Raw genomic sequence first — 25,444 nt, 5'->3', positions numbered from 1 at the left:
AAAAAAACCAATTTAACAATTAAAAAAGGCTTTCAACAATCTGGTCCTTTTCTAATAAAAGCTTTAGCCATCAGTAAAAGATCATCTGAGTTGAAGATCAAATAACAAAGTTGTCATTTTTAACAAAACAAATAGTAGAAATAGAGAAAAAGACCAAATGAACAAAAATTCGACATTTCTTTGCATTACTAAAAAAGAATCAAGGACAATTCTACCAATCTCCAGTAGAGCTTGTGACAAAAAGTGATATCGAACTTTAAAAATTGAATTATTCAGAATAGCCACAAACCACAAACTATGTCGGAATTCCAACAGTTTTGAACATGTGGTGTGATCCGACCGTCGAATCACCACTTTCATTGCATATGACATTACTTTTTTTATTATTTTGTAGGATTATTGGACTTATTTACTTTTCTTAATGGACCTAGATGTAGGGGATGCCCACATCATCTAGGGCCCACCCTTGCACACTATTTTTTCGTTTTTTTATTTGTTTAGTTAGTTTTTCACTTATGCCCTAGTGGTACTAATATTTTCTTCCTTGTGTTTAGGGCCATGGGAGTCTTTTCAACCTAAATCAAGTGAGCTAGCATAGGGCACACCAAGAAGAGATATAAAAGAAGGCATAAGGGGAGAAAGCCCTAGATTTTGAAAACTTTTTTGTCGAAAGGAAACAAAGGAGCCATCTGCCCTCTATCTCCCATCCACGCCCTAGGGTGTCATTCCCTCTCCTCCTCCATGGACTCATGGCAACTGTGAATCTTCTCCCTCCTCTCTTCTTCTTCTTCACTCACCTTCTCACTTTCCCCATCTTTCTTTCTCTCTCACGATTCCTTCTCTCTCTGATTTCTATGTCTCTCTTCTCTCAACTCACCATCTCTCTCAAACCCCCTCCGCCTTGACTCCCTCACCATATCTCTTCTGCCCCCCACTCGCACCCCTTTTCTCTCACGCCACCCTCTCTTTGATCACTCTCTTTCTCTCGTGGTTCCTCTCCCTCGCCTCTCTCTCCTTCACTCTCCCTCGGTCTCTCTCGGTCTCTTTCGCTCTCCTCTATCTCGATCACTTCTCTCTCTCTCAGCCTCTTTCTCTCTCTTATATCTGTCCTCTCTCTCTCTCTCTTTCCCCCTCTCTTGGTACTTTCGCTTCCATTCTCCTGTCTTGACCTTCTCCGATTCATCTCCTTTCTTTATCTTCTTTATCTCCCTCATTTATCTCTATTTTCTTCTTGTCTACCCCTCTTGAATCCTCCGCTTCTTCATTACTGAGAGAGGTTGCTGCTGCCCGGATATAGGATCGCACCAACGAACTCCCCCCCCCCCCCCCCCCCCCCCCCCCCCCACACACAAAAAAAAAAAAAAAAACTCTCTTGGGCCTTTTGGTGGGGCGGATTTGAGGCGGAAAGGCTGTTGCGTTTCCCGGGTGAGGTCTTTCCATTATTTTGAACCTTTTGCCCTTTGGAAACCCCATAGGAACCTTATATTAGTTTTACCTTAGACCTTCTTAGGAATATTACCCTTGTTTAGAGCAATGTTACCTGGAACGTGGTTCGTTCCCGTACCTCGTTCCGGTACGTGGTACGGGAACAGGGTACGATGGTAGCCCGGTACGCGGTATAATGAGGAATGCTATGTTGGTTCGCTATTTGAGGTCGCGGGTCAGTTTGGAGCGCTAATTCGGACTCACAATCTCTCTCTATCTCTTTACACAGACACACACACATACACTGATACACACACAATTTCATATATTTTTACAAGAATATTATTCCATAGTACACACTACATACATTTAATACCAAAAATATAAAAACCTCATGTATGTCATACATATTTTTTCATAATGAAAGTTCCCGTAGGAATATATGAATATCCTTCCATAGTCCATACTACATCCATTTAATAAACAGAACAAAAAAACCTCATGTATGCCCTATATATTTTTTTCAAAAAGAAAGCTTTATCTCTAATCCAACCCAAAATATATAAAATTTGTAGCTCTCTCTCCATCTCTCCCTTAGTCTATATGCATCTCTATCTTTCTCTCTCGTGGGTCGTTGCGGGTCATCATTTTTGGCGATCTAGGTCGCTAGCGAACCACATTTGGGATCGTGCAACCCCGGATCGCGGGTCGAGGGGCAGATGGTGAATCTGATAACTACGGTCTGTCATTTTCAGTCCACCAAGTGTTTGGTTAAATTCCTAATAGAGTAGATCAATCAATCTTATCTTGTAGGGCATCTTTGGGTTGTAGAGTCAGTCTAGGTCAGTTTTGTGTTTTCTTAGTGGTTAGGGTTTTGTTTGTGTCGGTTGAGCATCTAGTAGTTCCTACACTTCCATCGCGTTTTCCATGGCATATAGAGCCAATATTCTAGCACAGGGCAGGGGTTGACTTCAGCCCAGGGGAGCCTGGCAACAGGAAACCCAGGACACATTAGATTAGCAGGCTCTTATGATGGTAACGATGAGCCAACTTTGGAGAGGATAAGTGCTCACTTAGGGATACAGCCTCCAGCACCAGCTGCACCTCTTCGACCACAGCTTACTCTGTCTCCCACTCCCACAGGTGCAGGGCAATTCAGCCATTGGTTTCCTTTTGTGTACAAGTCATTGTAATCGTCATTGAAAAATAATGAATACCTTTCCATTTGTTTTCTCACTTCTCTCTTCTTACACATGGTATCAAAGCCCAAGGATTAAGATCTCTTAACCAGGGAGTGGTTATAAACTCCTAATAAATGTACAGATACTCTTTCTTCTTGCACCCATCGAAACAAAGGTACAGATTTTCTTCTTGCAACCATCGAAACACTAGATCCATCATCCTCTATATAATTTGCAATTCTATCTTCTTTTCAAAACTCTTCATTCACAACCGTGAACAGTACCAAGAACCAAGGCTCAAAATAACAGCATCACTTGGTGTATTGGACGAAGGCCAAAGAAATACATATAGGTTGTATCGGTATGTTCCTGCAAATCAACTGATACGGATTCCCATATCCCAAAAATTTGGGTGATGTTCCTGCAAATCAACTGATATGGATTCCCATATCCAAAAATTTAGTGATGCACAATGTTTCAACTATAGTTTTGTGCTTATTTTTGTTTATAGTGGTTTTTGGCATACTTACAAAAAAAAAACTAAGAATAGATCATTTTTAAGTTACCATTCAAAAAAAAAGATAATTTTTAAGTCATTCATTAGATTTGTATTGTGCTGACAAGCGAATCAATTGCGTGTTTTGCTCCTTGTTTGAAAGTCTTTTTAGCAAGGGGATTGAGCCTCTAGCTCAATGGTCAAAAATTTGTTCTTAAACCTAGAGGTCAGAGGTTCAATCCCAGTTTACCTACAGAAATGTATACTAAAAGTCTAAAACAGTAAAAACAATTATTTTAGTTGAAGAAATGATTAAATAAATAAATAAAAGTTGTAACCAGAGTAACACAATTGCATAAGTACTAATAGTTCCCACATTGAAAATATTAGAAGAAAAATCAAAGAAATAGCAAAAAACAAGAATAAGCTTACACATAGGGATATACGTTAAAATTTCTAAAATATCAAACCTAAAATAAAGATAATTATTAATATTTAAAAAACCGTGAAGAACGGAAAAAAAAAGGATACATATGTTGACCATCCCAAAACAAGTATATCTAGCATTCTGGCAACTAAAAAAACTATGGTGAACGGAAAAGTTAAATTAAAATAAACGATAAATAAAATGCGAAAACCCCAAAATGACGATTTTTTTAATGGAACAAAATGACGGAAATAAAAAAAAGGAAAACAATAAAACATGCATAAATAACACCCAATTCTCCTCATCTTTTCGTAAACATGCGTCCAATGAGTCGTGCATGTATTCTTATGCATTACAATTCTTCCAAAAAAAAATGAGAAGAAATAGTGTTTACCACGAACCTGAAAATGTCCAAATTTCATGAATTTAACTTCTAAACATGTATTTGTGCTACAAATCTTGTTTTTCATGGTTGACAGTATTAAATCTGTGTTGTATATTGGGTATTTTCAAAAAAAAAATCAAGTAAAACTATCGTGGCAATTGATGCCTTGGACCTCTAATTCACATCATCCACCTTCAAATTCCAATGTTGATGTTTGGTCTACCTCCACGTTGTCTCCATTCCTATCTATATGGCATCATCAATTAGCCCATACGAACAGTCGTGTCTTATAGACCTTATTTTCTCCATATTTAGTTAGGCGCTCATGTCATAATGCTCCCAAGTAAAAATTACGTCATAATTGTAAGCTTGGAAAGCACTCAAAATTCCCTTCTATTCATACATAATATCATAACTTATTTCCAATTGAACTAGTTTGTTTCCATTTATTTATTTATTTTTTGAAAGGTAACGACTCAACTCAACTCAACAAAGCCTTTGTCCCAAACTAGTTGGGGTTTTTTGAAAGGTAACGAAAATTGCATTAAATTAGAGAGAGTACATAGGGACAAGGCGTCCCCAAGGCCTACAATGACAATGCAAGAGGCCCATCCCACAAAGAAAACAGGGCCGAAAAGAAGAAGAAAATGAATTTACAAAGCAAGAGGAGGGTCGACAACCAAAGAAGCGTGATCCACCCCACCCTTGGCAAGCACATCCTTGCCCGATCTGCGCGTATGCATAAGCACAGGCCGAATTGAAGCGACCAAGTCCCTCATCTCAACAATCTTGAAAGCAAGGCGCCATGGACCACAAACCTTATTGCCAGCCCACGCAATGACATTGGAAGAGTCGCCTTCAACAGTAAGGGGCCCGAGATCATGCTGTGCATACCACTGTAAACTGAAAAGGAGAGCCGACACCTCCGTTTCATTTGCATCACAAACATCCAACGGCCCCGAGAAAGTCATACAAATATTACCAGTATGATCTCGGATGGCACCACCGATACCAGCCCTTCCCGGATTGCCCTGCGAGCTCCCGTCAAAGTTGAGTTTGAACCATCCCTCCGGTGGAGGTTTCCACCGTGGTAATATCAAACGCTAAGATTTACGCTCCTAGATTACCACAGCCCAGTTTGTTTCCATTTATGGGGTCCTACCCCTTTTTCCTTTTCCCTTTGAATCGAGAATTTACATTATTTTTGCAGATGACTTTTACATGGTAATACATGGATTTTCTTTTGCAGACATATGTCTAATGTTCTTTATGCTTTCTCTCGCTTTAATAAATTTGTTACTAGGCATCACGTCACTCGCTAAAAGACTTGAAGTGATGGCAGTAGTGAACACACCTCTGAAGCCTTCAAAATTATTCCTCTCACAAGGCATTCTACAGCTACTTTCCTATACAAGCACTCCATCTCAGTATGAGGTGGATAAGCACAACCACCTACACTTTATAGAGGCTGACCTTCGCATGTTCCTCCACTCAATTGCCCCCTCTAATGGACATAAGAGTTTCACTCCATGATACAGGTCATTAACATGCTCCCGACCTCCGCTATTGATTGTAATTCTCGTTTTCATGAGCTAACAGGACGCCAACCAAACAAGTCAATGCTCCAATCATGAGGTTGCATCTACTACATTTACATGGCTGCTTCCCAATGCAAGAAATTCTCTCTCGGAAGTCGGAACTATGGCATGCACATTTGTTGGATATAGTTGGAACTATGGCATGCACATTTGTTGGATATAGTGATGAGCACAGGAGCTACAGAGGCTATTCTTTATCTTCTCGTCGAGTCCTAATCACACGCCATGTATCCTTTGATGAGGCTACTTTCATGACACTCCTAGCATTGGTCAGGATATTAATGGGGAGCCATTTTCACTTCCTTCAGTTCCTTTTCCAGATATAACACAGGCCCTCTGCAACTATTTACTAAACAGTATACTCGCCAAACAAGTAACATATTCACGAGAACCATCATCCTTCACAGAGGCAGTAACAACTAATAAGAACAGGAGCAACAGAAGCTATTCTTTATCTTCTCGTTGGGTCCTAATCACGTGCCATGTATCCTTTGATGAGGCTACTTTCATGACACTCCTAGCATTGGTCAGGATATTAATGGGGAGCCATCTGCACTTCCTTAGGTTCCTTTTCCAGATATAACGCGAGCCGTCTGCAACTATTTACTAAACAGTATACTCGCCAAACAAGTAACATATTCACAAGAACCATCATCCTTCACAGAGGCAGTAACAACTAATAAGCAGGTTGAAACTATGGAAGAGGAAATGAGTACTCTATAAAGAAATGATAACTCGGGATATTATTGCCAAACAAAGGTAAAAATAGTTGGAAATACCATAGGAGTATAATCAACAAGATGTCCATTTTTGTTGTTTAGACCACCACCGAACGATTAAATTGGTGTTAGCATACACCTTTGGCTGGAATTGCTGCCAAATGGATGGGAATATCTAAACGGCTGTTTGAAGTATAGCAAGGGCTCTGCAATATATCGTGTCTACTGGACCTGAAATTACTTATGCAGTAAATCATGTCTGTCAGAATCTCCATGATTCAAGGGAGGAACACTTACATGCAAATAAACGGATCATGAGATACATCAGAGTGACTCTTGATTTTGGTTTATTTTATGCGGTACAACAAGACAAGAATTTAAGGGATACACAATAATCATATGCAAATTGGGCAGGTGATCCTGATAGTAGGAGGTCATATATAGGATTTTATGTTACAGTAATGATTGTCTTGTATCATGGAGCAATAACAACGAACAGTTGCTAGAACCAGTACAATAGCAGAGAACAGGGCTACGACGTCGATAACTGCAGATCTAACCTTGGCTTAGACACCTAATACAGAGAATGCGCATTAGAGGCATACCTTCATCAACCCAAAGGGAGGAAATAAGAGATGGAATACCAACCAAAGGAATCTTATCTCTAGTGTTATGAAAACCACTGGTCAAACCTAAAGCATAAAAGAAGATAATTACCCTTTTCACATCCTTAATTAGATATAGGAAAACAATTCCAAAATGGGACTCCATCCAGAAAAAAAAAATGAAAGTGCAATTGAGCATAGATTTGGTCATTTTCAACCTGATTTATGAATTTGGTGGAGAATCGTGCACTCTCTTGTTTTTTTTTTTTTTTGTGCATGTGACACAATAAAGGACATCGTCTTTTTTGGAAAACGGATTTCCCGTTTTCCTAGATTACTGACAGAGATAATATAAAAAAGTTCCATATACAAGTGGACATCACCCTTGCCATAGAAAAAGCAATAAATAATGTATGCAACCCTTTGAAAAGTTAAATCATGGCCAACCTTGATATTTATTGATATTTATTTTCTGAACAGTTAAAACACCATCCAAAGTAATGCTAGAGACCAAATATGTAAGTTGTGACAGCACATTGCAGGGAAACAAAATTCCAACCTTTTTCCATCTTTTCCATGACAACGAGAGAACACAATAACATCTGCTCCAAGTCTCATGGTACTTGTTTTAAACCCATTTCCATCTGAAGAACACAATAAGAACAAAAATATAAACATAGAACACACATCTTGAATGACGCCCAAATATTGATGCCAAATACATGTTAATAAATATTTTAGTAAGAAGAGAGTGTGTTCAATAGTAAGAAGAGAGTGTGTTCAATATGTAACTCACATTGTCCAATAGTGTTTGCAATTTTGCTTTTCGCTGAATATCCAAGAGACATACATTGTCGCATTTTGTCTGGATCCATTCCACCACCATTATCTGCAAATACCAAAATCAACAGGGAGAACAAACCAAAATCATGGTAAGCCATCACCAATTGCAACATAACTAATCAATATGACTAAGGCCCAAAAGGCCTCCACTTGCTAAGCCAACACCAATTCCAACCTAACTAATCAATATGATTACAGCCGAAAAGCACTATATTTTATATTATTCATAAGCATGCTAGGAACGCAAATGATCCAAAAGCAATTGGTGTGGATTCAACCAAAAGAGGTCCATTACTGATTTTTGTTACTGTAAAATCAAAACAAAGACAACATAGATATTATGTAGAGGGAAAAGATTAAATAAAGAGCATAAACATAGCAATATTAATCAGTCTCAAGAACCCCCGATTTTTTTTAATAGGAATACCAGGAAAGAGATTGCAGGAAGAAGCACTCCAAGTTGCAACAACACAACTTGGATTAAAACAATATATAGGTTAGCAAAGACTTCTCCAGTTGGTATGAAGCACCATAAGATATTGCTTAAAAAACAAGGGCAAAACAAACGGAAAAATGGATTATGACTAACAAAATAAAATTAAAAATAAACAAACATCCATGGCTCAACCAGTAACTTGTTTCAAAAAAAAATACCTTCAATAAATAGCATTTTGCTCTTGTCCTTCTTATTTTCCAACATATCTATGTTAACAAATGTAGCTCCATTGATGACCTAAAAAGAAAGCAGTTGTCTTAAGAACTTCATATTGGGAAGATTTGAGAAATAAAAATCGCAAGTACCTCATCCAAAGAATTGTCCAAAAGCTCCGCAAAAGCTGCAGAAAAAAATTGTCAGATGTACACTTAACTACTCAAAATGGTAACTATTACAATTATATCAAAAAAAATATTAAGTTTAGCAATCATCCTTACAAAAATCAAATTATCTGTAGAATATGTCAATATTTACAATGATAAAACAGGGCAAGCATACCTCCAAGAGCCCACTTGTGGCTGGTTGCATTTGAATGCAGGAACTTTGGGTGGACTCTGACATGATCCATACCAGCTGCAGAAATGAGAAAAGAACTACAATATCAGCTACATTGGCTGTGTGCCGCAATAAACATAGAAATGTCATAATATGAGACTACAAATCGAATCAAAATGGGACTACAAATCGAACCTACTGTGCTTGCTGCACTGGATGCAAAGCACACAAGAATTCTAACCAAACATAAAATAGACAAAAAGATGATTGTCAGAAGCAATCCATCCATGAAAAATTGACCATCTTACAACCACAAATTGCATTGCAGAAACTATCACGGTTTAAAATTTCCAGCGAAACAGACATGAAATGTCCGAAGTGTATCCTTTCCTTGTTGTCCTATCCCCTTCTATAACTGTCGGCCTGCAGTCCTTGATGGCTCTTGTAGCCAAGAGTCCCTCTTGATGCAGGAGCATCCTGTTACACATTAGCCTGTGCATACATAGCTCTTCGTTTTATTAGTTAATGTCCATTTCATGACTAGTTGGTCATTTTTTTTAGTTGTAATTGTGCTTTAATGTCTTTTGCATTAGGTGGGGTAGTTTGGACATTCAAACTTCGTTAAGGGTAGTTTAGGAAATCTTTGTAATGGGTTAGCATATATAAAGCCCCAACACTTGTCATTTTAAGAACGCTTTGAATGGAAATTTTTTGAGAGATTCTCTTTGGAGAGAAGTTTGAGATAGAGCTTGGCTCTTCTCTTTATCCTTCACCCTTTTCTCTTAAGATTATGGGATTTGAAGATTAGTGTTCTAGTCTTTATTACATACCTTCCATTTATCACTTTCTTGTTGAATGCAAGAATGTCATCACTTCGATTCGGCGATTGATCAAGCTCACGCGTCTCCTCGCTTGTAGCATAGATCTAATCACCCAACGATCCCGTGCTTGATCGAACTCGTGCGTCTCCTCGCTCGAAGATCGGCAAAGAACGCTTCTAGATGACTAGATCCAACTGCGTCAATTGGTATCAGAGCATACATCACTGGAATTTTTTAATTTCAGCCAGTCCTCGGGAGAAAAGCGGAGATGCGGAGATCGAGTGTAGATCTGTAAGAAAGAACTAAAAGAACGCACAAGAAACTTGTTGTTCGTGTACAACTCTCAGTTAAAAGCAGTTTTTCTTCTCCAGAAATTTTTCAAGGAGCTCACAACAGGGAAAAGAATCAGGTTGCTATCCTTTCTGTTCGTGGATGTCAAGGCTGCTGCTAGTTATCAATTCCAAGGGCATTTACATGCAAATTGCAACTGGAATTTCTCACTCTAGTAAGAGATTTCATCATAAATTCTTTTTCTGTCAAAATCCATCCGAGAATGGCGAAAATTACCATTAGATCTGCTCAGCCATTTAACCTATGATGTCCAGCTTGTGTGGTTTATAAAACCTGCAATTATTCCTTCAAAAAAAAAAACTCCTAAAATTGAATCATCAGCTAGCCAGATCAGTGCAAATTGGTTGGAATCGGGTTTCCTATCTGTGATTCATGAAACCTGAATTTTAGGTCTGGAAATTTCTGTACGAAAACTCCAACTCTGAAGTGTAGCATACTGGACTTGCCCTAATTTTCAGTTACTATAGAGAATTTGAATCCTGGATCGAGTTTCCTGCTGAAATTCCATGGAGCTAAGCTCGAGTCACTGAAACTCTGTTTTGAACACTAGCATACAGACCTTGCGTAGCATCGTTTTGCGGCTATTTCAGCCATTGGAAGCTAACATTTCAATGGTGAAAAATGTCTGGAATGTGTTTGATTGAATGCCAGTGAAGAAAATGTCCAAGAAAAGAGTAAAAATATCACTATGGTCATACATTGCTCTCTGAAATCAGCTTCATATAATATAACGATTTTTTTTACAAAGTCAGTTTGAAAGAGTCCTCAATCTTCATCAACGAATCTTTCTGAAGTTGATTGTGGAGTTGATGTTATTCATTATCTTTCTTTGTGGATTGGATAAATTTTGAAGATTGATGAATATAGTATCATTTTCTCAATCCATTTATAGTCACAACAACGCATCACTCATTTGGTATGATGTTCAATGACACAAGCAGTAAATGGCATTTGATTAGTGATTAACGAATTTCCACAGAGACTACATGAGCTGGTATTATTTGGTGAAGTTCTCACACAAGGAGAGCCGAATTGAGAGGTTACTCTTTCAGTAGCTTTTAAGCTGTCATTTAAAAGGGGCATGGGACAACATTCTTGCCACAAAATTTTAGGGATTGCTCATTATGCTTACTTTTAGAACAATCACTGCTCACTTGTGTTTTAGTGTTGGAAAGAGGGAAATAAGTCCAACTTCCAAACATTGTTGAGCTGCATTTAAACATTTTAAAAGGTCCACATTTGAGTTTGGAATTGCTACCGACAGTCCTTTCTTCTCCAACTTAGATTTCTACACTTACCGATTGAGCTTTACATTTACATCTTGGTGGTACCTCATTGCAACGCTTGACATTGCTTCCGCGCCCCTCCCCATTGTGATGCTTAGAACTCATTTCATGGGCAACTGTATGTGATCTCAATTAATATGGCAAGCCTAAGTGGTCCAAGTTTCTATTTGCAGGAAGTGAAAAGCTCTGCTAAAAGAGGGGAAATGAATTAATGTTTGTGTTTGAGTTGCTTCTAGACCTTCTAACTTTGGAAGTGATCTTAGTATTGAGGTAAAAGGCCACCATTCCTATAGTAAATCAGTTCCACAAACTTACTGGAACGACTGCCTTGGAATTGACCTATGAAGCATGTCAATAGATTGAGAATTGAACTCTCATTGTGGGTGAATAATGTGAATGGCATATAGCAAGTATCTGCTAAAACGTTAGAAGATAATAGAGCAGCAACAATTGGAAATGAATTCTGCTAAATCATCTTGGTTAACTGTGCTTGCAGAACTTTCTCTTCGTAGCCACTTGTTGTTTCGATCAGAATCTTAAATCGGTGCAGGGTGTTGTATCTGAGTGTTTGTTTGAAGTTTCTAACTTTGGAGCTCATTTACTACACCATGTTGGTGATTCTTTTATGAATTGCTGTTTAATAAGGACCTTCATTTCGAGTTACCTTCACCCTGTGTTTTTTAAGGGAACTTTTCACTCTGGAATTCTTATACGACCTGCATGCAAGAACCGAATAGTGGCTTTGTGCATTGTGTTGTTCATGACTGATTTCATGCCTTTGAGAATTGACAATAGCATTTGAGCCATGTTTTTTTTAAAAGAGGTGCAGCTTACAGCTAGTTTCGGAATTCATTAGCTGAAATAAAATTCGCACAGGAATGTTACTACTTTGGAAATTCGAGACCAAGCTCACCCAATTCTTTGCATCTTAAAGCCTTGACCAGTCCTCTTTGAGTTTCATTAAGGCTACTTGAGGGCATCTTCTATTCAGCTGGAGCAGAATGTGTTTATCTACAAACATAATTCTGCTCCTTCCATTTGCATACTGTTGCTTTTCATAAAGCACTTGATATGGACTTGGATGCTTGACATGGTGGACTTCATTTCTCAAACTGGAAAGAAGTTAAGAAAAAATTTCTACAAAGGAAGAGTTTGACACTAACAGTTCAGATTTCCCTGAACTAGTGCTATTATTTAGGCCAAATACTCTCACCTATTGCTTACTTGCCCCGGCCATACTCTTCCCCATTGACCATTTCATATTGCTGCTTGCTAACCTGAATCATAAGGGGAACGCCTTTCTCAACAGCAGGATCAGTGTTTCTGGAGCTCGCACAATTTCTCAATGGATGTTGTTTCTGGAGCTGGCACAATTTCTCAATGGATGTTACTGGTTCAGCTGGGATCATCCCCTTTGGTTTATTCCTGCTTTGTCCAGGGATATACCAGCAGAGTGTGGATCTTCACTGCTCTACATATGTTCTCTGATCTTTGCTCTTGTTGAGATGCTCCGGTTGTTTATACCTTTTGTAGCCGATAAACTCATTGTTTTGGCTCACTCTCCACTGTCATTCTGTGTAGTTTCTAATGAAAATAAATGGTGGAAGTTTTTGGTTGAAGAATATGCAAGGTTTAGTGCAGCAACTGAGGTGATCAACGACGGTATTTGAGAGTGATGAAATTCAACATTAAGCAGAAATTTCTTGCGTGCATGCTGGCTGTTTGTTTGGAGTAGCAGAAATTCCTTAGTTTTCCGAGTTTTCTATAAATGCAATGAGCAAGAAAAGTACCGAAATATTGGTTCAAGCACATTAGCAGAAATTTGCACTTGTAACATTGTATTCCAGCCAAGAAAGAGTAGCAAGTGCGCTAGCTTAATTCCGGACAGGAAGGCATTTTTTCACTTCACTCCTTAGTATGAGAAAAGGCCCGAGCTTGAGGACAAGCTCTTTTCAAGAGGGGGAGTTTGATGCAGGAGCACCGTGCATACATAGCTCTTCGTTTTATTAGTTAATGTCCATTTCATGACTACTTGGTCATATTTTTTAGTTGTAATTGTGCTTTAATGTCTTTTGCATTAGTAGGGGTAGTTTGGACATTCAAACTTCGTTAAGGGTAGTTTAGGAAACTTTGTAATGGGCTAGCATATATAAAGCCCCAACACTTGTCATTTTAAGACGTCTTTGAATTGAAATTTTTGGAGAGAAGCTTGAGATAGAGCTTGGCTCTTCTCTTCATCCTTCACCCTTTTCTCTTAGGATTATAGAATTTGGAGATTAGTGTTCTAATCTTTATTCCATACCTTCCATTTATCACTTTTTTGTTGAATGCAAGAATCCCATCACTTCGATTCGGCGATTGATCAAGCCCATGACTCTCCTCGCTCGTAGCGTAGATCTAATCACCCGACGATCCCGTGCTTGATCGAGCTCGTGCGTCTCCTTGCTTGTGGCGTAGGTCAAGATTTATCTTTTCTTCTTAAAAAACTAAAGAGAGAGAGAGAGAGAGAGAGGAAGAATTTCAGATATATCCGATCTCGAAGATCAGCAAAGAACGATTCGGATCCGACGGCGTCACCTCTCCACCTCCATCTCTGATGCTGGACAATACCTAATCTAGGGAAAATCCTACACTCCTAAAGGAATAATGGTTTTAAGAAAGACTTAGGGTTAACTCGGAAGACTCAAAACTTCTAAAGGGACTAACCTAGGGCTGATTTAATGAAGGTTTAACTAACGGGCAGCAGCAATATCGAGGCTTAGAATGCATTCAATAATTAGAAGGAACATAATTAGCATGAAATAAACCCTATACAAATCAACCAATAGGTAAAGCTCTTTTAGGTGAATTGTTAATGACAAAATTAAGCCTAAACTATGTTTTACGCATGCAACCAATTAAAATAACTAAAAGCTAATGTAAGTACCAATGAAATAGATGTATCACAGGCATGAAAATAATAATATCCAATGAAGAAAAACAAAAAAAATGCTCAGCAGCAATAAAAGGCTCAAAACGGCCCAGTTTTGGGCTGTAACGGTTTTTTGGCAATTTGGCAGATCTGGGATTTTGGTTCAATACTGCTGTCCAAATCTTAGGTTAAGGTTTAGAAGGTAAAAGAAAGGTTAATCTAGGGTTTCGGTTATGATTTGATCGTAGGTTTAGGCTAGGGTTCACTAATACTAGTTTTAGGGCTTGAAAAGGGTAAAAATTGCAATAAGGCTCAAAAGGGGTTTAAAGTTAGGGTTCTTGGGTGTTTAGGCTGAGGTTTAATCATAAAAAAAATTCCTCAAAATCTCATAACAAGATCTCGGAGAACAAGGGAGATCTATGGATTTTGAGTTTTTCTAGTTTTAGGGTTCAAGAACAAGGAAAATAGAAAATCTGACTTACCTCGTTTGTGTTAATTTGATTGGAGAAATAGAAGAGAATAGATGAGAGAAGAATGGCTCCGAGCCACCAAGAGGAGAAGAGAAGAAGAAGTCCAAGCCACAATAACTCTCACAAAAAATTCTCAATTCTATTCAATATTCAAACGTCTTTTACATTGCTTTCATAAGATGTATTTATAAGAAAAGAAACCCTGGAAGATAACTTAAACTTAAAAACCAATCTCAACCATTCATCTAATCCAAAATAAACTAAGTAAAGATAAAAACTTACCTAAAATAGTAATCCCATAATAGACCTTTATCACTTCCTAAAAACACTCGTAACCAAGGTTTAAAATTTCAGTTTCGATACCAATTTCGGACCCCACCGAAATCTGAAATTTCGTATTTCAATTCGAAATTTCAGGCTGAATTTCAGAAATTTCGAACCGAAATTTTGTAACAATTTTTTTTAAAAATAAAATGACATTAAATCGAAATTTTGGACCAAAATTACCGAAATTTGGTAAAGGGCGAAATCCGAAATTTCGCCAAATTTCGGTTTCGGTCCCCACCGAAATCCGAAATTTTGAATTTCGGCCGAAATTTAAAACCATGCTCATAACTTGCTTAAATCACATCCAAATCATGTTATCTTAGGCCCATTAGATAGGTAATTGAAAAAACTTTCTAATAATACCAAAAACACGCCAAACGGATGAGATTTGATTCCTAAAAGGTAGGCTACAAATAAAATGATGAAAATAGAAAGTAAATAATAAAAAAGACGCCCGTGTCTGTGGCCCATGCTAGAGTCTCCGCCATCAGTCTCATCCACGTCTACGCTTGTAAACCTTAAATCCACGCCCATTGTTAATGTCCCCATCAATCTCTCTTTCCCCATCACTATCTCTCTCCCCCTTTCCTCCACACCTTCTCCTAGATGTCGGCAAGTGCATCCTCCTCTAGCGTACTACAGACAACCTTCTCTTCACTACTTTCCGGTCCCTTAATATCAATCCCCTGCTAATCTATTTTCCTTCTTCCTCACAACAACAACCAGCTTTGTAGTTGTTGTTTCTCCTTCTAGCAGATCCAGTCCTATTCTTCTCCTTTCAGAGTACTCGTTGTCCCACCTGATTTCCCTTGCTAAAAACTGCCCTTCTTTCCTTTTCCCAACAGTATCTGTGTTGGATCCGGTATGGACTATGGAGCCATCGTCGCAGTACAGTTTAGTGTGCCAGCATTTGTAACTACTTCCCCACTTTGCTATTTCTAGTGTTGCTAGTTCTACCTAGCAGGAAAAGAAGATCACCAACCGCTCACGGCGCAAGGATCACCCCCAAGGCATACTCGTACTTTCTCTCCAATTCCTCTTGGGTTCTCCTACTTGTGTCAGGATTCAAGGACAAGGGACGGACGATCGGGTGAGATCAGTCCTACTTGTTTTCAGCAGCCTATTGATCAGCCCTCCATCTATCATATTTCTACCTTGATCACCCTACCTTTGCTATATTTTCTCCTAGGCCCGAGTTTGCTTCTTTTTACAACCTCTCACGTTGTAGACAGATTAATACCCACCTGATTCCTCTTGCTGAAAACTGCAGTTACAGCAGTTATTTCTCCTTGTCATCACCTTGTTCTTGTTGCCTTACTTCCCCTGCCGACTCCCTTGCACTTCCATCCATTTCCCCCACTTTCTCTTCATTACTAGCGGGCGATACAGTTCCTGGACAGATCAAGGCTGCTGCCATCGCTCTAATTCCTCTTGGGTTTTCCTATTTGTCAGGATTCGAGGCCGAGGCAGGGACGATTGGATGAGATCAACTGTACTTGTTTTCGACAGCCTATTGATCAGCCCTCCGTTTACCATATTTCTACCTTGATCACCCTACCTTTGCTATATTATCCTCCTAGGCCCGGGTTTGCTTCTTTTAACACCCTCTCACATTGTAGACAGATTAATACACTATTGTGTGATCTTATCAATAGATCTGATTTCTTTGATATGGCTATCTGTTTGCAAATTATACTGGCATGAAATCACTCAAAAGCTATTAATCTTTGCAAACACTAGCTGCTACTTGATTATCTTTTGGATGTTTTAATCCGCTCATAAACTGAATGTGCTGCTTAAATTGAATGTCTACACTTTATGCTCCTAAAAGTTGTCTGATGAATCCATGAACCCTAGATTTGCACCAAGAACCAGTTTGACACAACAGAGAGAGAGAGAGAGAGAGAGAGAGAGAGAGAGAGAGAGAGAGAGAGAGAGAGAGTATGTGTGTGTGTGTGTGTGTGTGTGTGATCTCAACGTAGGACCAAGAAAAAAAGCCTCTGCCATGTAAGCCTCGTTGTCGTAGACAAGGTTTTAGATTTCAGTTTCGGCATACGTTTTGATCGTGACGGAAATGGTAACATGTCAGTTTCAGATGAACTTTCGGTGGAAATCCTGTAAAATCACGAAAACATTACAGGAACACATGTTGATAATGGATATTTAAGATGAAACTTTAGGAAGTCCTAGAATAAGCACAAATCCACTAAAAAACATTACATAAGAAAAAATCACCCATAATGATTTAATAACATGGACACCTAGTGACATGTTTTCACTCAAGTCTAATAATTCAGTGTATACCACATTTCACATGTAATTCATATAAATATTTGTACAATTCATATAAATATTTATAAATATTATATACACCAAATTTTACTTGCAATTTATATAATTATAATTATATAAGACATACTGGTAAAGTATACCACCAATATTTTATAATTTTGGTTTCAGTATGTTGTTTGGGTATCTGTATGGGTTTTGATGGGCATGAAAATGAAAACATTTCGGTCGTTTTGTGTTGTTTTATGTGGGAAATTTAAAACCATGGTTGTAGAAGCCATGAATTTTTATTTTTTTTTTCCTGAATGGTAGAAGCCATGAATTTGTATTTTGAATCTACACTTGATCTAGCCATTGTCCTCTGCTTCGTGATGCTCTATGATACCTTAATACTGAGCTTCATGTATCTCTGGATATCCTGCCCAATAAACGTCGAAATAGGAACATGCTCTAAATATATTGTCATGTTGTGCTCAGAAACATAGTATTCTAATGCGCCTCTAATGTAATCTCATGATCATATTGACTAAATGAAGATACTCCTCTCTTAGATCATGATGATTGTGGCAAGAATGATTCACTGCATATAATGTCAGGTCCAGTGAACATAATATATTGGCTATCTTACTCCAATAAACATGAGATCTGATGATACGTTCTCCTCCTTTACTACTAACCTTCTTGTTAAACACTACAGGACTGCTAACAAGTTTACAAATGAATGTGTAAAACATATTAAATCCACATAATACTTCTTCTGTGATAATTGCATCTTTATACCTTAACTCAAAGTACCACAGTAGACGTAGGTCCTTAATGTCAAAGGTTTTTTCAGGCTATATTTTGAGCATGGTTTTAGGGACGGACACGAAAGGGGTACGAAACCGAAATTTCCGAAAATTTCGGCGCAATAAAAGCTTATTTTTTATTATTTTATTACTTAACCAAATTTCGACCGAAATTACAGAAATTTAGGTTGGAAAAAACAGTATTTTGTGGGCCAGTACCCAATTTCGACAGAAATTTCGTGATTTCAGCCGAAATTTCGGTTTCTGGAAACACCGAAATTTCGGCCGAAATCGAAATTTAAAACCTTGATTTTGAGAACATGAATGTGTGAACGTTCACACCAGGTTACAATGATATTATTAGTAAAATGTGCCCTTGGAAAGAAAATAGTTCAACTTTTCCTTTTTATACAACTACTCATAAGAGTGATTGTTCATGCCAGTTCATAGTTTTTCTTCTTTATTTTTTTTTTGAATGATATGCCTGTATATTGTTCTGCTAAAATTCATATTATATTAGAGAAAGATCTCCTTGTAGGCCTGTGATCAAGTGTGTGCCGTGCCTCTCCTTCAGTGAATTGAGCTTGCTTGGCCTCTTTCGATGGGAACATAGATACTTTTTATTTGACCAAGAACTGAAAACAACTCAAAACTTTGAGTAGCTTGTGAAATTTGACGGAGGTCTGAATTCCCAATGGGGCAAGGATAGCAATAGATTCATATCCTATTAGAGAGAAATTCCCTTATAGGACTGTGATCAAGTGTGTGTCGTGTCTCTCCTTCAGTGAATTGAGCATACTTGGCCTCTTTCGATGGGAACATAGATATTTTTTATTTGACCAAGAAGTGAAAACAACTCAAAACTTTGAGTAGCTTGTGAAATTTGACGGAGCTCTGAATTCCCAATGGGGCAAGGATAGGCATTGCTTTCATATTCCCAAAAGACGTAAAAGGATCCCTAGACCTCAAAATCGAGTCAGAGATGACATCTAAGTCCTCAAATATTTATATATCTTCTAGGATTGGCAAAATGCAAAGAAAGAAAGCAGTGTTCTTTTCTCCTTTCTTAGGAAACTTAATATGGGCCCTTTGACACCAATTGGTCTCCCGAATTGCCAAAGATTTAAAGTCGAATTTTCCTTCAGTCATTTACCATCTCTATTTTGTTTTTTGTATTTTATTTTTTTGTTTATTTAATGACGAAATATCAACCTCTATTTTTTAATCTATGTCAAATTTCCAAGGACTTTTTGGTTATGCAACAGACTGTCCCCTCCTCAAGTACGATTGGTTTGCGTTTGTGTCCCTCATATAGACGCTTCTCATAGGACTGGCAGTCTGGGCATCAGAAAGTTAAAAAGTGTAAATCTGGCCTTGCTCGGAATATGGCTGTGGAGATTCAGGGAGGAAAGACACTATTTGTGGACAAAGGTGAAAGGTCATATTAAGTAAATACGGGAGTGAACAGGGCAGTGGTTAACAAAGGACAAGTTTAGTCATAGCAGGGAGACGGTGTGGAGGGAGATCCTGAAACAGAAACATCAATGTAATGAGATCAGATTCAGAATGTATGTGGGAGACTGGATTAGATTCTGTTATGCCAAGTACTGTCTGGAAGCACCTCTAAGGGATATCTTTCCAGATTTGTTCTCCGTGGTTGTAGAGAAAGAGGTGCTTATTCAGGAGTGCTTTGAGTGGTCGGAGGGACGAATATCATGGAAGTTAAATTTCAAGAGGAATTTCTTCGACAGGGAAATGGGTCTTATAGCAAGACTATCGAAGATTTTGGAGGCAAGTTACATTAGGATGACTGGAGAAGATAAGAGGGGTTGGACATGCTGCTCATCTAATGTCAAGTCATTCTACCAAGAGTTGGCCCCCTACATGCTCGTCACTTGCCAGAGTGTGGAGCATACCGGCCCCTCCCAGGGTCTGTGCGATCGGATGGTCGGCCTTTTTAGATAAGATCTTAGCAGCAGACCACCTACATAGTCACTACACTCTCTAGATGGAGTCTGGAGAGCTGGTGGATCACATGTTTCTTTATTGCAAATTAGCTAAAGAGGAATGGAGTAAGATCTTATGTAGATTCGGTATGACGTGGGTCTTTCCAGTTAGGCTGAGGGACCTGCTAGAGAGCTGGTCCTTTGTGCCCTAGCATTCAAAGGGAAAGACCCTATGGAACATGGTCTTACTGACTACACTGTCGGTCCTGTGGAAAGAGAAATATTAGGGTATTCAAGGGTATGGTAAAGTCGGCACAATATGTATATATAGAGGTTATTGCTTTAACCATTGCTTGGATTAAGATTCTACCGAGCTTTAGATTTGTTTCAGCCTTAGATCTTTGGCAGTGGTAGAGAGATATGCTTTAGTAGCAAGCAGGTGATGACTCCAAATCATGCATGGGAGCCACCAGATCCCAGTTAGTTGAAGCTTAACTTTGATAGATCTAGCATGGGTAATCCTGGGCCAACAGCAGAAGTGGGAGGGTCTTAAGATATGAGTAAGGAAAGACAAGATGGGTCATCTCAAGACCCATTGGAGTTGCAGATTCCAATGAAGTGAAGGTCAGAGCGGTGCTCTGGGGCATGAGGATCATTGAGAGTAGCATTTTGAATAGGTTAATTATTGAAGGAAACTCCCTTAACATCATTAGGTGGTTAAAGGGGAGTCATTCCCATCTATATAAATTTGCACACTGGCTTGACAAGATTCACAACCGAGCTAAGGGTTCATCCATCTCCTACCGACGCATAAAAAGAGATACCCAATGGCAATGCAGACAGACATAGCTAGGGCTGACGTTCCTAGGAAAGCTTTAGAGTTGCTTGGTTTCCTCCTTGAGGGAGCTCGATTATATGGTTTCCCTTCATTTGTTTTCATTTATTCTTTTTCCTTGTATCGACCACCTCAATCGTCCAGGTTCTATCCTCATTTCTTTTTAATAAGATTTCTCATCATTCAAAAAAACAAAAACAAACAAATAGACGCTTCTGATAGAACCAAGTTATCACCAAAAGATTGAGGATGCCTTCATAGTAGATATTGGCAATTAAAAGCGGCACAATCTTATGATATTGCTTCTAGACAATCCTAAACTTGTCATTATTTTAATTTCCATCCTATCAACCTCAAATGTCTCTATAGCTTCTAACTTTACTTCTTGTGAATTTTTCCACTGCATTCAAGAAGAAGCCACACATAAAACGAAAAGAAACCATAAGGAGCAACAAAATCAAGGAATTCAAAAAATTCACCACAATAAACCACAATCCCGAAACAAAACAAAAAGGATTCTAAAACACCCTCACAAACACACACAAAAAATACATAAATAAACAAATCAATTGCAAAAAAAAAAAAAAAAAAGAAGGAAAGAACTGAATACCGGTAAAAGGTGTTGACTGGTCATTTACAGAGCCACCATAATCTCCAGCCTTCCAAAACTGCTTACAACCCTGAATAATAGCCACATTGCTTTCCGCAACCTGCGAAATCGGCTCCGGCAACGGCAAGGCCTTTTCCGGCACCGGCAAGGGATCATCCGGCGGGAGAAGATCGAGGAATCCAAGCGGCAAAACCACGCCCAAATCATCATGTTTCTGCTTCTTGTTCGATCCATTTTCATCCTCAGAAACCCTAGATCTCTTCATCCACGAAGAAAAAAAGCCTTCATCGTCTAAATCGCTCTCGCTATCGCTACTACTACTTAGATCGATTATCGGAACTGGTTCGGAAAGATCGGAGATAGGGTTTTTCTCTCGAAGCTCAACGAGATCTGAAATCTCTTCCTTCACAACCACATCCATGGCGAAAGAGGGCGAGATAGAGAAAAAAGGGGTGCAACGGAAATCAAAATGTTGGGGCTCGAGAGTTGTTTTTATGATTTAATCTCTGTTATAGTTTGCGTAGGGAAGAGCGCGCGTGGCTTGAATTAAATTACTAAACTGTCCTCTGTTAAATTAGTATTTACGCAAAGAAACCGACTTACATTTGAGCTTACGTGACGCTATAACTGACTCTTTACAATGAATATACCAGATGGATCGCCCTTCTTTTTTTTAATCTCTCTTTTACTGGATGGGACAAAGGGGTCCACACTAGTCGATTGATCTAGACCATTCATTTGTTGGGGACCACAAAGAATATTAATGTCACTTAGCAAAGAAGTTTAATTTATACCTTCTTTAGCTTTAATAATAACAATTTTTAGGTAAACTAGACTAATTTTAGTACTTAAAATTAATGTATGGGTTAAATTATGGAAAACTTAAAATTGCATGTGTAATTATGGAAAACACTTCTAAAATGGTAACCTTGGAGACAAAGATATGGGGTCAAATCATCCCTAAATACCCTTTATAAGTGTTAAATTTTCAGACAAATGAAATCACACAAATGCCTCACTGGCACGAATGTGGGACTAAAGGATTTACTTGGTACTGAATGTATCACATGCAAAGGAATTGGACGTGAGTTAGAGAGTTGATCTAATCATTCTTGTTGTTGAGGTTTGATATGGAGATGTTATTATGATGTATATGAGGTAGTTAGAGTGTAGTTATTATGTGGTTACGGTAATGTAGTTCAGGTTTGTAAGGGTTAGTTATTAGTGATGTGTCTTGTAAGTGGGTAAATGGGCTTGTGATGTGGCATTACCTTTTTCTTTTATTTATTTGAGAAGTATATTCTAATGAAAATGCAGAAAATTTGCAACCAAAATAAAAAACTTATGTTTTAAGAGACTCATGATTTCTTTCGAATTGAACCGTTGGGAGGTATGGTTACATGAATCAGCCCTTCCCTTCTCTTTTTCGACTTTTAACTTTTTTATTTGAGTTACGGCCAATTAGGGACGTAAAAAGCGGTATCATAGCGGTCAATCATGTGTCATGACTGCATCTTGGGAGAATTTGGATTCCATACGTGATGATTTTTAGGACAGCAAATTACTTGTTTCAAAATTAATAAAAGAGCAACGGCGAAGGATTGAATAAAATCAACATAGCGATCAAGCAAGTGCGCAAAGATGAAGGAATTCTAAATCTTGAAAATTTTGATGTCCAAATATAGGAATATGCGAAATTTTATGGTGACAATGATTTAGCTGAAAACACGTCCAAGGATCACATTGATTTTGTCAAACCATTCAATCACTCTATCATTTCGATGCGTATTCATCAAAAACCATATTTATAAAGTTACTTGTGTCGCTCAAACCCCAATACGATTTGGTATCCCGGTGGAATAAAGTATTTCTCTGTAATATTTCAACCTTAAGGACATGGTCGTATATAAGGGGGAAGGAATGAAATGTGCATGTTATTGTGGTGTATATGTGGTAGTTAGAGTGTAGTTATTATGTACTTATGATTTTGTAGTTTAGGCTTGTGGGGTTAGTTTAGTGATGTGTCTGGTGGGTGGGTAGTTGGACTTCTAATTTGGCACTACCTTTTGCTTGTATTTAAGAAGTATATTCTAATGAGAATGCAGGGAAATTTGCAACCAAAATAGAACTTATGGAGCCCACATTATTCAAGTGATCTAAACCACTCATTTGTTGGGATATAGACCATTCTATATTAATTAAATAATTTAAATTTTTGAAAAAATAATATGAAGAATTAGAGAAACTATGAGAGGGTGAGAGAAGTTTGGATCGTGGAAGTTTTATTAGAGCGATGGAAGAGAAAATGTTTGGGTGTTTTTGGTAGAATACATGGGAATTGAGAAGTGGAAACTACAGTTTTCCTAAGCTTTCTTTCAGCTTTTCTAGTTTTCTCTTATCACAAGTCTTAACCTTCAAAGAAAGTAACAAACATAAATTTTCCCATATGAGTTTTCCTGATACCTTTATTCTTGATTTCTAACTTTATACTCTTGCATAAATAATTAAACTACTATTATTGTAACCATAATTGACTTCTAAAATAGAGTTTGAAGAACGTTAGTGTAACTTAGTAAAGAAGTTTAATTTAATAGATGTATAGTAAAAATTCACTTTCCCAGTATGGGACACTCTCCTATTTGGCATAATTCTTGAATAGCTGGATCTTTCCAATATGGAGCATATTTGTTAAGATTTCTTCTATTATTAGATTCCTTTTATGATCAGACCTTCCCAAATCATGTGCCTACTTTTATTCTAGGGAACACTACTAGAAACCTACTAGAAACCCCCTGGAGAAAAACATATCTACACAAATCCCCCTAGAAATTTCTTAATTACCAATCACCCCATAATTAGCTTTTAAAATTGCCTACTACCTATTTTACCCTTTCTTATGTCACCTTGCAAATCCCTAAAATCTCTCTCTCTCTCTCTCTCTCTCTCTCTCTCTCATGTAGTGCAGCCAAAAAAATACAGTGGGTCCACATTATTTTGCTGATCCAAGCCATTCATTTGTTGTAAATATAGTGGGCCCACATTATTTTAGTGAACTAAGCCATTCATTTGGTGCTCCCTAACGTGGATAGGAAGTGGCCATAATATCTCCTCCGTAGGATGATCCTAACCCTCCGATTTGTTTAGGTTTAAAATGGGGATCGGAGGGTCGGAGGGTTAGGATCATCCTATGGAGCTCATTTTCTTGGCACATCCTACCCACGTCAGGACCAACAAATGAATGGCTTGGATCAATAAATTAATGTGGGCCCACCGTATATTTTGGTCTGCACGTGCATGCCCGCCGGTCCCATATAATTTCTCTAATTGAGAGAAATTTGAAGCAAATGAATGGCTTGTTTCGGTTTCGTAGAGGACCGAAATGCATTCCAAAACCGAAATTTGAAACCTTGATCATAAGAGCCCAGAATGGATTCCAGATACATGAGTTACATCTTATGTAGCTAATAATTCAAGTATTCTCACCAATTCAATAATGTTTTTCTTTATATATCAACCACTCGGATTTGTACATGAGCAATGATGTAACTATGTTTTTCACTTGATTCGTGCTCTATATGTGTAAGTGTGATGAGGGTAATCAGTGCATCTTATATCCTTAATTATATCCTTAATGAGACACGGATGATTAGTGTAGCCTTAAATTCAACTACATTAGTTGGTTAAACTGATTGAGCTTATTAGAGTTTTATTATAGATGGAACTCTAGGACATATTTTTCTATAAATAAGGGGATCGGTCTCTCCTGCCATCTAACTGACCAAAAGGAGATCTTCCCAATCAGAGATCAAGTCTACTAGAGAACCAGTAGAAGATTTACCCTAAATCGATCTCAGTAGAAGATTTACCCTGAATTGATCTCCGCCATGGCTGATCAAGATCAATTATTAATCCTTCTTTTGTATTCTAGAAGAATCTATGGTTAGATCAATTTTATCAAAGTCTGGTTAGCACCTTACAACATTTTACAAGAGGAATGCTAAACTCAGGGGCACCCTTGCAAAACTCTGCTGCAAGTCAAAAGCACTTAGGCCGGCCCTGTCCATTTTGGATTACGAGATCACGTAAACCATTATAGAACATGGAAATTTTAGTTGTTACATTTACATGATTTGACACCAA

At 38.1% G+C, this 25,444-nt stretch overlaps 1 protein-coding gene across 1 annotated transcript in view; it reads right to left on the bottom strand.

Annotated features, from left to right (window-relative positions):
• LOC143860577 (protein MICRORCHIDIA 7-like) overlaps positions 1–21,805 on the bottom strand; it is a 45,523-nt gene extending 23,718 nt beyond the window's left edge. The window contains exons 1-6 of the mRNA XM_077371287.1: positions 21,305–21,805; positions 8,674–8,748; positions 8,481–8,515; positions 8,334–8,412; positions 7,633–7,725; positions 7,396–7,480 (exon numbers count right to left, since the gene is read on the bottom strand). Coding sequence (XP_077227402.1) covers positions 7,396–7,480; positions 7,633–7,725; positions 8,334–8,412; positions 8,481–8,515; positions 8,674–8,748; positions 21,305–21,725 — 788 coding nt within the window. The 5' untranslated portion in view covers positions 21,726–21,805. The remainder of the gene's footprint in view (positions 1–7,395; positions 7,481–7,632; positions 7,726–8,333; positions 8,413–8,480; positions 8,516–8,673; positions 8,749–21,304) is intronic.
• Positions 21,806–25,444: the final 3,639 nt, after the last annotated feature.

This window comes from Tasmannia lanceolata, unplaced genomic scaffold (assembly GCF_043159265.1).
Source record: "Tasmannia lanceolata isolate RefF3 unplaced genomic scaffold, GAP_Taslan_0.1 ptg000037l, whole genome shotgun sequence".
Taxonomy (NCBI): domain Eukaryota; kingdom Viridiplantae; phylum Streptophyta; class Magnoliopsida; order Canellales; family Winteraceae; genus Tasmannia; species Tasmannia lanceolata.
The sequence above is the reverse complement of the archived record's forward strand: the minus strand, read 5'-3'. Positions and strand labels throughout refer to the sequence as shown.